This window comes from Trachinotus anak, unplaced genomic scaffold, assembly GCF_046630095.1.
Source record: "Trachinotus anak isolate AG129_WGS33_773 ecotype Australia unplaced genomic scaffold, CSIRO_AGI_Tana_v1 ptg000004l, whole genome shotgun sequence".
NCBI lineage: Eukaryota > Metazoa > Chordata > Actinopteri > Carangiformes > Carangidae > Trachinotus > Trachinotus anak.
Genome location: NW_027273855.1, coordinates 18776313 through 18790459, shown reverse-complemented (window position 1 = coordinate 18790459; position 14147 = coordinate 18776313). Strand labels below are relative to the sequence as shown.

The window sequence follows — 14147 nt, the reverse complement described above, 5'->3', positions numbered from 1 at the left end:
GCGACAACGGGCAAATGTTGTTTTATCATGGCAGACCCACATAAATGTAGAAACAACAGGGCATCTTTTTTAATGCTTGTGCAACAATCCAAAACTTATGGAAATCCTTGAACAATTGGCTGAGCTCCGAATTCATTAACATAGAATTCTTTTCCTTCAAATCCAGTTCAAATCATCATGAACAGCTAGCATATCATGTTTATCATCATCATCTTAGCAATCTATACATAAATCTTGTTTCAAAGCCCCACTCACTGTACTAAAAAAATTCTAAAAAAGTCTATATAGCTAACTCATATCTGAAAACAATGAATTCTGCCCCCTACACAGTTGCATATTTTTATTTAATTATTATTTGAATGGCTCAACTCTTTCTACATGTAAATTTCTTTCATGTTATCTTATTTCAACATTTCAATCCTTTTTGTTCAGGGTGTGTGGTTAGGAAATATATATATATTGTCCATGTTTTATAAATAAAGTTGGTTAAAAAAGTGCAGTTGGATTCTCTCCACAGCATGGGTGTCTTTTTCCAGGTCCTCGTGAATTCTCTTTCACATCTTTCCTTGACCTCATGACGTTTTCCATCAAGATCAAGGAAAAGTGATTAGGAAAGGAGATTATTTTGATTTTTCAGCTGCAGCCTAGACCTTGTTTGAACAAAGTATGTTTTTTTGTGTGTGTTAAATACTGGATCGTTTTGCAGGCCTCTAAAAACTGCTTAAAAGAAAGCATTTAAAATGAGCAAATCACTTTGGTTTGACTGCACCTACACTGAGAGGACTTTGTGTCACAACTGTCTCAAGTAAAAAAAAGTTAGGAACATCTGGTATGAGGACATTTGAAAAATTAAACCTGCAATAACTGATTTAGGGGGAAGGGGAAACAAGTTGTGAACACAACATTGGCAAATAATCATCTTTTGTGGCGAACTTGTTCGCAAACCATTGCTTATTTACACATCCAGCAGTTGTCTTTCATTTGCAGTCATGTTTCTGGCCACCTGGTAAATGCAAGTCCAATACTTTAGATTCTAAAGGAAGATGAGGCAATTTTAGCTGTGCAGGCTAAATCTGAGATGTCCTCAAACACTCACTTTAGGACAGAAGATAAACCCTTTTGAATTAAATTGCTGGTTTTTGTTTGGGTTCAGTTTACATTTGGATCATTTATCTATATTTAAAAACATGATTCCCTGAATAACCAAGGGTCATGTATAGTGTGGATGTGTTGCATCATGCTACCCTTTGCCACCAAGCTGAAGCAACACCCACACAGAAATGCAGATGCGTCGCTGCATTCTGTGGTAGCAGAAGCTATAGCTGACAGTTCTCCATTCCTGTAAAGGATGTGGCTGCAACTGTTTCCTGTCATCATTGTATTTTGTACTTATGTACACAGCACATGAGATGAGGGTTTGTTCCCTCCAGTTTCATTACGTATGTCTGTGTTTTTTTTTATGTCAGACCACTTTGAAACCAGAAACCATGTTCTTCTACGGCCAAAGGGCACAAAGTGCCGTTCATGCAAGCTGGATATTTTCTCTTACAATTCACCAAAAGATTTTCTGGAAGTTCAATCCTAGATTTAATTTCAGGATTTTGGAGGATCTGAACTCTTGACAATATAGCCTCTTCGCTGAAACAAAAATCCATCAGACACCTTGGGGAAATGTCCTACTGAAGGTCTGAAGGTACATGCAAGAGATTTTCTAGATGATGATGATGAATTGCAGTAATAGTAACAATACATCACCAGAGACAACATCATTCACATCCTTGTCTCATTCGCAGCCAGAGTGGACCTGGAAAAAAACAGGAAATCTCATTCACATTCACAGCCACTGGAGAGGGTGGCCATTCTATCTTTGTATGCTAAGTGGAAATCATTAAACTGGATTCGATGATGATGATGATTTGAGGTCTATTGAATGGATTCATTGAATGACCACAATGGCCTCAGAAGAACTATATTATCTATGGTTCCATTAGCTTGAACACCCATGACTTTGCCTCTTTCCTTCTACCCTCAAGACAAAACAGCACTATTTCATGGAACAATAGAGTATTTCCCTATTCATTCCTAAGTAGACCTAATATTATGTATTCCCCCTACCTTCTCACCTATTTTACTCTGACAAATCTGCAAATGTGTGTGAACTCGCTCACACTTACACTATATTAAGTTATACAGCAGCCTAAATGGGGAAACATGATCCATAACGGAGCACTGTCTACTCTGGGCCATTGAACAAATGATGTTGTAAAACACCAGACCTGGATATCTTATTATACAGAACATCTAACATCTCATCCACTTGTATGGAACATTGTGAAATGACATGAAGCAACATGGCAGCATTTAAAGCTCAGTGAAACAAAGACAGAGTCATTTGGTATAACGACAATCATTTCAGAATGAGTCATTTGGCAATAGCATATAAATAAAAAGTCTAGCGTGATGCAGCGAAACAAAATACATGTGTGCATGCACACAAACATAACCTAGAAACGCACCGTTAATCTAAAATAAGTGCATCCAGGCTCTACTTTAGTAGTTAGGCTACTCAGCCCGGATGAGGCACTCTGGACTCAGAGAATATGTTCAATGTTCAGTTTAAAAATCTGCCAAGATAAGACCTGCATTAATTTAACAGTGGAGCCACCAGACCATGGCAGCCTTAATATGAAAATCACAGTTATTCTGTTATTCAGCTCAGCATGCATGTTCATTTTATTTATTTATTTACTTATTTATTTTGTGAAGGTCTGCTCGTTGCCCTTATCAAGAGGAACAATTAACGATCAATAAGGATTTGGCTATAAATAAATATGAGCCAGCTGCGCTCAGTCAGCTTATTGCCATATGATGGATGACCTTTCACCTGAGGGCATCCGTCATATGCCCAAACGAGTGGCAGGAGGAGGGCGCCGCAGACAGACACTCAGTGGGAGAAATGTTGGGATTGTATCTAACTCTCAAAATGGGGGAGTTCAGCTGCAGGTAAGTGTGTTCTGCAGCGGTGAGTGCGCCTTGTTTCGGTGTATTTTACAACAGATGCTCCATGGTGAGCACGCACATGTGTGTGTATATGCACTTTTAGCAGTAAGCATGCGTTAGCCCCCGGCTGACAGCAGTGACGTTGATATTGGAGCAGGTTTCGGTGGGCGCCTTGTTTCTGTACATATAGGAATAAACGACTCTCTTCTGTCATGGGCGAATTGTATTAATTTACCTTCGAGTAGCATTAACACAAGTGGCGGCTAATCTAGTTAACGGTGACTATTTACTGGCGTTTCATTTGCTGGCACTTCAGAGGCAGGTAGCTCTAAAGTTTCAATGTAACTTAACTGACGTATCTGTGCAATTTATTTATTCAGTAAGTTTTCTGCCTGGCTCAAAGCATATGGTCGCACAAAGAGTCAAGCAAACTGAACACAAATAAATATAGGTCCATTTTTTTTATTGACTACTTTATCTTTGTAACTATAGCCTTAGAAATAAATAAGGTCAGGTTCTTGGTCAGCACCATGGCGAAGGGCTGACCGCAGTGGTTGAGGATAAACAGTCTCACCCAAGCCTGTGCACTTGTTGGTCAGGGCAATGCCACTCTGTGATGGTTAATAGGTGATAATCAATGATATAGTGTGATGGGATTTGTAGCATGATTCCATTCCTTTCTGTTTGAATATGGGTTAGTGTAATATAACAGGTTGTGCTATCAATTATGTTGATGTATAGTGTTTGAAAATATTTTTTAAATTTGAGCACCTGCCTCATTAAAGGTCTCTGGCCCTGAAACTCAGTGCCGTATCTGTCCTCTTTCTCATTAGCCACTCCTTTGCAAAATTTAACAAAGGTGATGCAGCCTTCTCTGTTTGCCGTAGATTAAACGGATACTTTGGGTTACCTGTGCTACTTTAGCACTGTCTGTCTGTCTCACTCATCTTTTCCACACACACACACACACACACACACACACACAAAAACCTCTCATCCTTTATTTGTTGTCCTCAGCACCATTGGGCTGCCCTGCTGTCAGCTCTTTGTCAATACCACAGTGGGACTTGTCCCCGGTTGCACCAGTCTTATTAACACTGCTTGGCACACATGGATGTACAAGCACTTAAGGGACCTGCAGGGTGGTTGTGACACGATGAAACTGATGCAATTCCCTTGCTATGTTTCATGCTTTATTTCACTTTCTCCCTCTGTGCTCACTTCTGTTTTCTTCCTCTCTAGTGACAGAGGTTGTAAGATGATTGGGCGCAGGGCTGCAGGATGACATATTTAGCTGGAAGTATTGCAGCAATGTGATATAAAAACTGTCTGCTCACTCTTACCTCACTATGGGGGATTTAAAAAAATAATTTCTTCTCAGTAATCAATAAAGTTAATCACTTACAGTATGCATTTTTATCTACATTGGCAGTGTGGCTTTAGGGATGTAAATGTTGGTCAGTTGGTCCACCCATTTGGTTAAGACTAGTATTCCTTATGACTAATTTCTCATGAATTAAACTGAAATTCAAATTCAGACTAGTCAACTAGTGAGTGTAGCAACGTTTAATCGTCTAGTTGACAAATTGTGCACATCCCTAGTCCAGACTAAAATATCTCAACAACTGCTGGATGAAATGTCAGCTTTGATACACACATACATGATTCCCAGATGATGACTCTTACTGATGCTTGCCGTATGTTGAGGTTGACTTCTGTGATTTTGAGTGAAATGTCTCGATAATTCTCGAACTCTCGATAACGGCAGGATGGATTGCCATGAAATTTGATACAAACGTTCATAAGACAGACTGTAATTACTTCAGCTTCGCCCTCATCGAGTCAAAATTTGAATTTATCCAATATTGGTTTATGACTAAATACCTGCAAAACTAATGACATTCCCATCAGTCTCAGGTGTGATTTGTGTTTTGTGCTAGTTAGCAACAGTCAGCATGCGAACACCCCAAAATGAAATAGTGAACATGAACTTTACCTGCTTTTTCACATATAAAGTCAAAGTATCATAAGTCACACTATAAGATTTTGTAAAGAGTGGAGATCTTGACTTCATTCCTTTCACATTATTTACCATCATGCTCCTTTTTTTTTTTTTTTGGAGCACACTTTTTTGCTCTTTGAAATTCTACATTATTATTATTATTAACATTATATAAAGCTAGTAACTCAACCCTATAATTGTCATGATACCTCCTAAAGTGACTGTGTTTATACTTTGTATTTACGATTTCTTGTTTTATTTTTAAATAATTTTTCCTTGTTCCTATTACTCTTGCCCCCCTATATGTATTTTATGCTGGCCTTGAACCCAAACAACTGACATTCTTACACCTCCCTGATGTTGCCTCCGTGCTCCTTCCTGTTTGATGCTGGAGAAGTTGACAGTGTTCACCACATTGAAAGCCAAGACAAAAAAAAAAACATGTTTGTTTTTCTCGGAACATCAAGACAAAAAAAAAAAAAAACCACTGACTTACAACAGCTCAGATGATCACCTTATACCAAACGATTGAGATGATGGGAGCACACCACAACTGGAGCAAAACTTTCATGACTTTATGAAATTTTATGACTTAATTCAGACATTGGAAATTAGTCTGTGAGAGTGAAATTGTTTGAGAAGTTGTTTGGTATGATGCCAGCGTTACTCATGTTTCTGCGTCAGTACCAAAAGCCAAATTCAGTTTAAGCATTGTGTTTTAGTTGCACAGGCATTGCTCACTTAGTTTCAACATTTAATGCTTCTTGTATTATTCAGATGTGTGATGAAAACTAACCACTACCTAGACAGGAAAGAGTGCACCATTTAAGCTCATGGATTTTTAAGTAAAGCCTGCTATCAGCCTGCCTTATCAAACAAATCTCTGATTAAATCTATTTATAACTGACTAACTTTCTCCTCCCAGCACTGCCACAGTAGTTCTGTCCCTCATCCTTTGTGGTTTCTGAGAAACGCTGTGCATGTGTAACGTCTTGCCTTGCAAGCTGTGCACGTCTGAGGTAGTACTGTGGCAAAGAATTGCTTGATCAACTCAATTTCCTCCTGAAGTCTCATTCTTCTTTCCTGCCACCCCATTTCGTATTGCCTCTCCCTTCTATGTCTCTCTCTCTCTCTCTCTCTCCCTCAGCAAATATATAGAGGTGTAGATTTATGGAGCAGTGGTCGCTGGTGGCCACAATCTAGCCTGAAAAAGTGATTTGTTCAGTCATTACAGACAGAAAAGGGAGAGAGAGAAGTGTTAATGATGTTATGGACAGATCACCAGTATGTGACTGAAAGAGAGAGAAAGAAAGAGAGGAATGTCATTTCGGAATTTGTCGCTACTTAGTTTAACAATTGATGTCCAGCATATGCATCTCTCAGCGGTACAGAGTTCATCTTTAATAACATGGTTTCTGGGTCATTCCGAAGCACACTGTTTTTAAAAAGCACACGTTTCCATTGTTGAAAATTGAGCCTGATTTGCAGGTTTTTCTGTGATGTGGGCTTCATTTGCATAACAGAAATTACTCTGCAAGGCTTTTCATCACCTATAGAGAAGCTATAATTGCATCATTGCTGGTACTGGTCAAGCAGTTCACACTTAAATCTCTCCGGATGTTTATTTTATCACTTCAGGAACTAACCAAGGACACTTTGGAGAAGGCACCTTCAGTCTCCTCCACCCAGACCTCCAGCCATATGTGGTCTGGTTTGAGCGCAGTGTTGATGAGGCTGTTGGCAGTGTGAGGTGGTACCCCTCCTGCTCTACTTAATTACCAGTGAGATGGAGCGGGTCCCCCCTCACACCCCCACCCGTCAAGAGCCACTGTGTCCCACTGTGTCAGGGGCAGAGCGGACACGCGAAGCTCACCTTCCTCAACTTTCTCTGTCTCTCTTGTCAGAAAAAAAGCTTCATAATAAAATGGCAACAGCTAGAGAGCATTTTCCTTTTGGTCAGGTGAATATTTCTTTGTGCATTTTTGCTTTTTGCCTCTGACTGTTTTTCTTTTTCAAGTTTCTGCATTCCAGTTCTTTAAATAGAAATTTAGTTGAAGCATTATTTTGTAATGATGGCACTTGGTACGCAAAACACCCAATATCAGCTTGATTCCTTTTAATACAGACACATTATTGACTGTTCCAAGCTTCATTAGCAAGCCTCCTGGTTGTCTATTGGATTGCACAAAGTACAGAGCACAGAGGCCTGGGCAGAAAATAAAGTGGAAGGCACTGAGAGTCCAAACTGTACCTGCTGAGACAATGCCAGAACACATTAACTGTTGCTGTAGCAACCGTCTCCAAATCAGAAGAAAACTTGAACACTTTAAACAGTCTAATTTCTCAACGTGTCCTCATCCACTGTGTCTCTTTCCTTGTGTCTTCTTCCTCCTCCTCTTTGCCTACCTGAAGGTAATGTAAAATATTCTTAAACACATAATTCATAGAATCAAAAGTGTGATAACTGTCATAACACTAAGTGTTTCAGGGAGGTGCATATTCAGAGATTTTACTTGCTTTCAACTATATTAAAATTCAGTCTGTTACTCATAAAAACAATTGCTATAAGCATGTGTGATCCTGGGAGCTGAAGTCATGTCAGGAGTTGCATTGTTAATCTTTACATTTTAGGAGACGTGTTTCATGCCTGGAGACTGATGACAAGTTAAGTGGAAATAATTGTTCCCGCAACAACAGCACATACTTGTGCTTCTGAAGTTTTTTCTGGATGAGGGTGTCCTGAAGAACCATGTTACTCCGTGACATGAAGGGCACGACAAACAATGTATATTAAGACAGTTATTATCAAAGCTCTTGAGCATTTACATAGTTCTCAAGACTTTTAATCAGCTATGCTAATATATTCATGAATGATGAGTCAAACTGCTGTCTGAACAGAGGCTCCTGGTGTGTGAGGTGGTGTGCGGGTTGTGCTCAGGTGAACAGAGCTGTGCCTGTGGAGATACTTATCACCCACAGCAGAAACTGTCTCATGCATGCCCAGAATCCTCAATGACATTACGCCGACATGCACTTTGAACAACAGGAAAGTGCCGCTTCTGGATGTGAGTGCAATGTGAAAACAGGAACTTGTGTTGGTGTGTTTTTGTTGTATGATGTACTTGCAAAACATGGAGGAAAATCCATCAGGTATTTTTCCCTCGTGATTTTAAAAAACGTGTTCTTGTTTCATTTATATGATGACAAAAACGACAGTAAAAGAGCACAGTACCACAGTTAAATGATTCATACCATTGGTTTCACACCAGAAGCCTAACCCATCTCTGACGCAAGACAGAAAGAGAAGTGAAAATAAAACCACACTTTTTAAACAGTCAGGGGTGTAGTAACATTACAGAGACAGGAACTTTGATATTATACTTTGAAATATATCCCATGCTAAGTAAATTAACTGAAATCTGTTGTGTGACGCACAAAAGGCCCTGACTGGTCCCGGCTGAAAGACCCCCCCATCTCTCTCACACCTTTCTCACACTTTCACATTTCTTCAAGCTGGAGGCTGTACAGTAACAAGCCACTCTGAGTCATGTGTGTCTTAATGCAGTGGTTCTCAAAGTTGGGTCCAGGGACCCCAGGGGTCCTTGAGAGGGTTCTTGGGGGTCCCCTGCAAAAAGGGGAATTATTCATTTTTACTGTTATTTCATTCATAAGTAACACACTAACAGAATGTAGGACTGGTTTGGTCATGGGTTTCAAACACTGTATCATAAAACATCTCAAAGCGAGTCTTTTCAGATGGGGTCTAGTGGTGATAATAGCCTATGTCAGTTTAAGGGTCCTTGATGTGAAAAAGTTTGAAAACCACTGTCTTAATGGCGTCAGGTGAGCTCACCTCACGTCACTTATGATGTGCGTTTCGCATATTTTCAAGCCCGTCTGAAGCCCCACGTCCTGATAGGCTCAACTAGAACAGCGGTGCGACTTCCTTCCCACAAAGAGCAGTTTACGCCGCTGTAGTTACTGATCACCGTCCTCTCCTCAAAGCGAAGCTCTGATATCCAACTTGACCTGACCTGATTTAATCCTCAAAGTCATTTTTGCTTTGGTCAACAAGGTCTCGACTGATCACTTCATCTCTCTTCGTCCTCGGCTCGAGTGCTCATCCGCTTGCGCGGCTGCGGGCGCAGACAGCGCGCTGTCCGAGCCGGGTATTAGAGTAAGTGCCTGTCGCGGTGAGGAGGAATTGTGGGAGGACTCTGGGTGACAAGCTGTGCACAGGGAGGTAGAGAGGCGGATAAAACCACACAGAAGCTCAGGCTAGACTCCAGCTACGGAATCCCGGCTTGTTTACCCTGCACCGGGCACAGAGGAACACCGCTGCGCAGCTCCACCGAAAGAGCGGACCGGGGAGTGAGGGGGCGTCTGTCTGTCTGTCTGTCTGTCTCCACCATGTCAGCGGCAACGGCTTCTATAGCAGATGTGTCCCGGACTGATTTTACAAACAATCATGACGGCGGTGACCGGAATAACTTAGGTAAGAGATGAAATAACAAACCGGATTGTGTCTAATTTACAGCGGAGTCCAGTGCGCGGATGTGTGTGGGACTTTGCACTTATTCTAGTTCTGCTCTTCACTAAAGTATTGTATTTTAGGGGTTTACACAGACATATTTTGTGAGGTTTCTTATAACTTGTGCGCCTTATTCAAACATTGGCCCCTAACGAAGATCATCACAACATCTATTTGGTGTGTGTGTGTGCGTGTTCCGTTAATTGTAGACCTGTATTTACTCTTGCGCAATAGGCTATTACTGTTTGGTGTGATGGCAGTTTCCTAATAACTGCTGTAGGATTAGGCCTAATAGTTAAGGTTTATAATGTGATGTCTTTTATTGATGAGGCATTTGTGAGAAATAGATACCTAACAAATTCATCTCGCATCGTGCAAAGACAACACCTTTTCCTCCAGATCTAATCACTTGATTTTAAAAAAGAGGAAATGAAAAGAGGAGGCTCCTCACACGGATGCACAGCTGGGCATCTCATCCGCGCGCACACGTTACATAAAAGTGATGCTTTCTGCTTACCGCCAACGAAGTGCATACTTGTGTTACATAAACTTAAATAATGGTGAGCTAATGCTAATGGCCTTCGGGGGAGTATTTTTCCCCAGTTGTGTCTGGCCCAGTATCATTGTGAGAATTTAAACATGCGTAATTGTGTAAGGCTTTACAGCAAAACGAGCATATGCTTTTATTTCTGTCTGTCCAAAAAAAAAAAAAAAACACGAACTTTGTTGTCCCTTGTGGTGACACAACTGCCCCACATGTTTCTCCTGGAAATGCTCTCACATTTTTTTTTGTTTTTTTTTTTTGATATTTTCCTTCAGGTAATAGTTACAAAGAGGAACATTGCGAAAACCTCCCCTCTGTCACATTGTTTTTAGTGAAAACCCGGGAGCAGGTTTCCCTCAGTAAACCAGCTGGTTTGGCCTTTTCCTGGACCTGATCCCATCCCACATCATCCTTCCCAGTTCTGTTGGAAATCACCGAGTTGATGTCATTGTGTTTATTTGCATTCCAACAGCCTGTCTCATGATGAAGTGATACTTATGTTGTGGATTCATCGTGCCAGACTGCTGAGACCTCCTGTAATACGCTGAGCACTGTGCTGTGCTGTATGATAACCGGTTGTTTAGCATGGCTCCAGATGGCCTGTGTGTTTTCACCAGCCTTGCAGGCATTTTGTTTAATGATTTATCTCTTCTCCTGCTTCGATACTGTTAGAATTCTATGCAGCACAGCACCAGAGTGTTAGGAGGGAGGGGGGGGGGGGGGGGGCAATGTTTTGTCACGCGGTGCTGTGCAGCAGGGGTTCGGCTCTGATAGCTGTGGAATGACTGTCCCATTACACTCTGAATCTCATCTGCAGTGCTCCGTTCTTCTTTGTTGTTCATATTGTTCACCTTGAATTGTTGTTGCGCTACTTTTGAATTCTGAGTTGTCTGATCATCTCTGTGAATACAAATGTCCTTTTGAAGATAACATGAATTATATATGTATGCCAACTTTGGGTGAACTTTTGCTGCAACAACACATCTGCAACATAATTCAATCACGCCTAAAGTTTTCATTGCACACAATCTGATTCATCACCAGCTCACCATCAGCGCTTTCTTTTAGGTCAGTCCCAGTCTCAGTGCACACCCATCCCACTGCCCGCCCTGGGTACCCAGAAGATCATCCAGGGCAATGGCACCAATGTGGGCACAGTCATTTCCCTGCAGTGCCCTGCCAAACACAGATTGGTAGGAAAACAGCTGACATGTGTCATGGACACCAACAGCACCCACTGGGTGGGGCAGACCTACTGTAAACGTAAGTAAAAGCAGAAAAATATAAGAAATATAGAAATGCATATAAATATAGAAATAACATGTAGGATTTTTCTAGTTGTAAATGTGCATGTCACTTTATCAATCTAATTATTTACAACCAAAATGTGCGTGCGTGCGTGCGTGCGTGCATGTATGCGCGTGCATGCAGATGAAATGTTCCAAAGTCTTTTACTTGTAGAACTGCAGTGGCTGCAAAACGTCCCCTGCACTGTCTGTCTTGTCAGATAGATTATATATGAAACATTATATGATAAGGATTGTGGCTACGGGCAATGTTACATGACGACCCTTAAGATAGTAGCCTATTTGGCTCAGAATAATCAATGCTCTAGATTATGTGAGAACACATTTGAGAGAAAATAATTTGTTGCTCGGGGAAAAAGCTCATTAAAGGATAATATTAATGCTAATGCAGGTAGAGAGAAATCATTTCAAGCAGGTGCGCTTTTAGTCATTATTTTGGTGAGTGAGTGGAAAAAGTGAGAGCAGGATCTTAATTATATTTCAGAATCAGTCATCATGGGAGAGAAGAAGCTGTCTGATGTGAAACTGAAAGAAATTAAAAATTGAATTTATGTTTTCTCGTCCTTTCGAGCTGGCAAGTGCACTTGTTGGAAAATGACTTCTTATTGCTGCCAGTCTCCTCTGGTCACACAATAATGAAAGCCTTGTGGCAGACTTTATCTATAAACTAGAACAAAGTGATAGCATTTTTTTGAGTCTGGAGAGGAATTGTTATACATAGATTTTGCTGTGTGGTGATTGGTGTTGTCTAATACATTGTGTGCAAGAAGTGGAAATAAAGTCAATAAATCAGTATTCCTCTCCCTCACTCCAGCTATGGCTCCCTACGAGGACTATGGTTTCCGTGTGGCTGTTTTGGCATCCATTGTGAGCTCAGCCATAATCCTCCTCATGTCCATGGCCTTCATCACCTGCTGTTTGCTCGACTGCATCAAAGAGGACAAAAGGAAAAAGCAGGAGACGTGAGTGAGAAGCGAGAAGAGATGGAAGAAATGCTCGGATTGTTTACTGAAAAGTACCAATACCGCAGTATAAAAGTACTGTATTACAAGTAAAGGTCCATCGTTTAAAATAAAAAAACAAAACAAAGTTCTGTTTCATAAATTTCTTTAATCTCTGCTGCTTTTTTAAAAATGAAATATTGGATAATTAAAAATCCCTTTGGATGAGTATTTACTGTAGGCTATACACATCTATCTGGGAGGGTTAGCGAGGAAAAGTGTCTTTGATGGAACTAATATTTATAAACTGATATACTGACATGAAGGTTTACACTGACTGATTTGAACAGGGAGTCAGATATGTGGCAATGGGAGGAGCAGGCCCAACATCAGGAGGACAACAGGTCTCGCTACAGCCATAAAGGCAGGAACAACAACAACAACACCCAGGAGAAGATGCTCTCTATGTGGGCCAACCACAGCCCAGCCATGTGTGACAACATGCAAGCCTGCAGGTGAGACATGGGCTGACTTTAGCTTGAATCTTGAAAAGGGGAGGAAAGAAAAATTAAATATCCCTACAGATCAGCAGAAACATTAAAGAAACAACCTTCTGTCTTCTCCTCTACAGATATCACCAGGAGTACGCCTATGGTCCCGTCTGCACATATGGCCCCACCACTCCGCTTGCTGCTCTACCCGGGCATGACTACGACCAGCCTCTCTTACCACAAAACACAGAATCCGCACAGATCTCTGCTCCACCTCAATACCCTGGACCTCCCCTGTCGTCATGTCAAACTACGAGCCCAGGCCTCGTCCAGATCTCAGCAGTGGGGCCTGGTTTGGTGTGGCAGTATGGAAGACAGCAGAGCAGTTTGTCAGGAGTGAATGCGTCATCTACAGATGAGTCTAACACAAGGAATTTAAACCCAGCCAAAGAATTTTCCATAAGGATCATATCGGTGTAAGGACACATTAAAACAGGAGGTGAATACCATCAGTCAAGAACTTGTTTAATGACCAAATATGTACAACAGGGTCAACTTTATCAATGAGGAGTACAGGAAATAATCACTGAACATTCCTGGGCTTGTTGAAAATGTTATGTATGCAGCTCTACACAGTATAAGGACTCTGTAGGCATACTGAACTGACAGACGCATGTGCCTTTTGTAAACTGTGACAGCACACTGCCCTCTGTCTGAAAAGGGAAGCCATTGCACTTTCAGGACACCAGCCTTTTTGGATGAGACCCCCTGTAATTAGAATGTCATTGGATTTCCTTTACCTTGATTGAGCTCAAATTAAGTCATTGTGATGAGGTTGAGGTTAATGATTTAGGTGTTTATGAGGACATAGTCCACATAAAAAGCTGATGAGGAAGTTGTTTGAGAAACTCATGTCAGGGCAGGAAAGTCCACTTTATTGAGGGAGGAGGAGGAGGAGGAGAGCGGCTGGAATGCAATGGACTTGCATGTTTGTATATAATTCTTAAGGAATGTAAATCAATTAAAGACTTCTACTGACAATGAGTGAGACTGTATTGCAAAAGAAAGAGAGCAGTTGTGTGCATTTCCTTGAAAGGGATGAATGCAGCTTTACAAGTCGACTTGATAAGGCTGCGGTACAACAATTTTGACTGTTTTGTGTCATGATGTACAGGTGGGTGACAAATTAAAGGAAAATGTTAATAAATGAGTGGAGAAACGTAATGAATGCATTATCACTTCCAGCCTGGGCATGAGCAGGCCAGTAGATGGACTGATCAGAATGATGTGAATCATGTGATGCCGCCTTCACAGCCAACAGATTTCAGGCA

At 41.1% G+C, this 14147-nt stretch overlaps 1 protein-coding gene across 2 annotated transcripts; it reads left to right on the top strand.

Moving 5' to 3' along the window:
• Positions 1–7276: 7276 nt before the first annotated feature.
• On the top strand, positions 7277–14040 carry LOC139620780 (uncharacterized). Of its 2 annotated transcripts, none has more exons than XM_071476646.1 (5): positions 7277–7414; positions 11146–11340; positions 12199–12346; positions 12676–12840; positions 12957–14040. In XM_071476646.1, the coding sequence occupies exons 2-5, from the start codon at positions 11295–11297 to the stop codon at positions 13294–13296; spliced, it is 699 nt and encodes a 232-aa protein (XP_071332747.1). In that variant the 5' UTR covers positions 7277–7414; positions 11146–11294; the 3' UTR covers positions 13297–14040. The 2 variants fall into 2 exon arrangements, with proteins under 2 accessions (XP_071332747.1, XP_071332746.1); XM_071476645.1 differs by lacking the exon at positions 7277–7414 and adding an exon at positions 8964–9497.
• The last annotated feature ends 107 nt before the right edge of the window (positions 14041–14147 follow it).

Bases quoted from the DNA above. Each gene is read 5' to 3' on its own strand.
- LOC139620780 (XM_071476645.1), top strand. From the start codon at position 9,413: ATGTCAGCGGCAACGGCTTCTATAGCAGATGTGTCCCGGACTGATTTT. The intron at 9,498-11,145 runs GTAAGAGATGAA...GCTTTCTTTTAG, and splicing joins CGGTGACCGGAATAACTTAG to GTCAGTCCCAGTCTCAGTGC. The intron at 12,841-12,956 runs GTGAGACATGGG...TCTCCTCTACAG, and splicing joins GACAACATGCAAGCCTGCAG to ATATCACCAGGAGTACGCCT.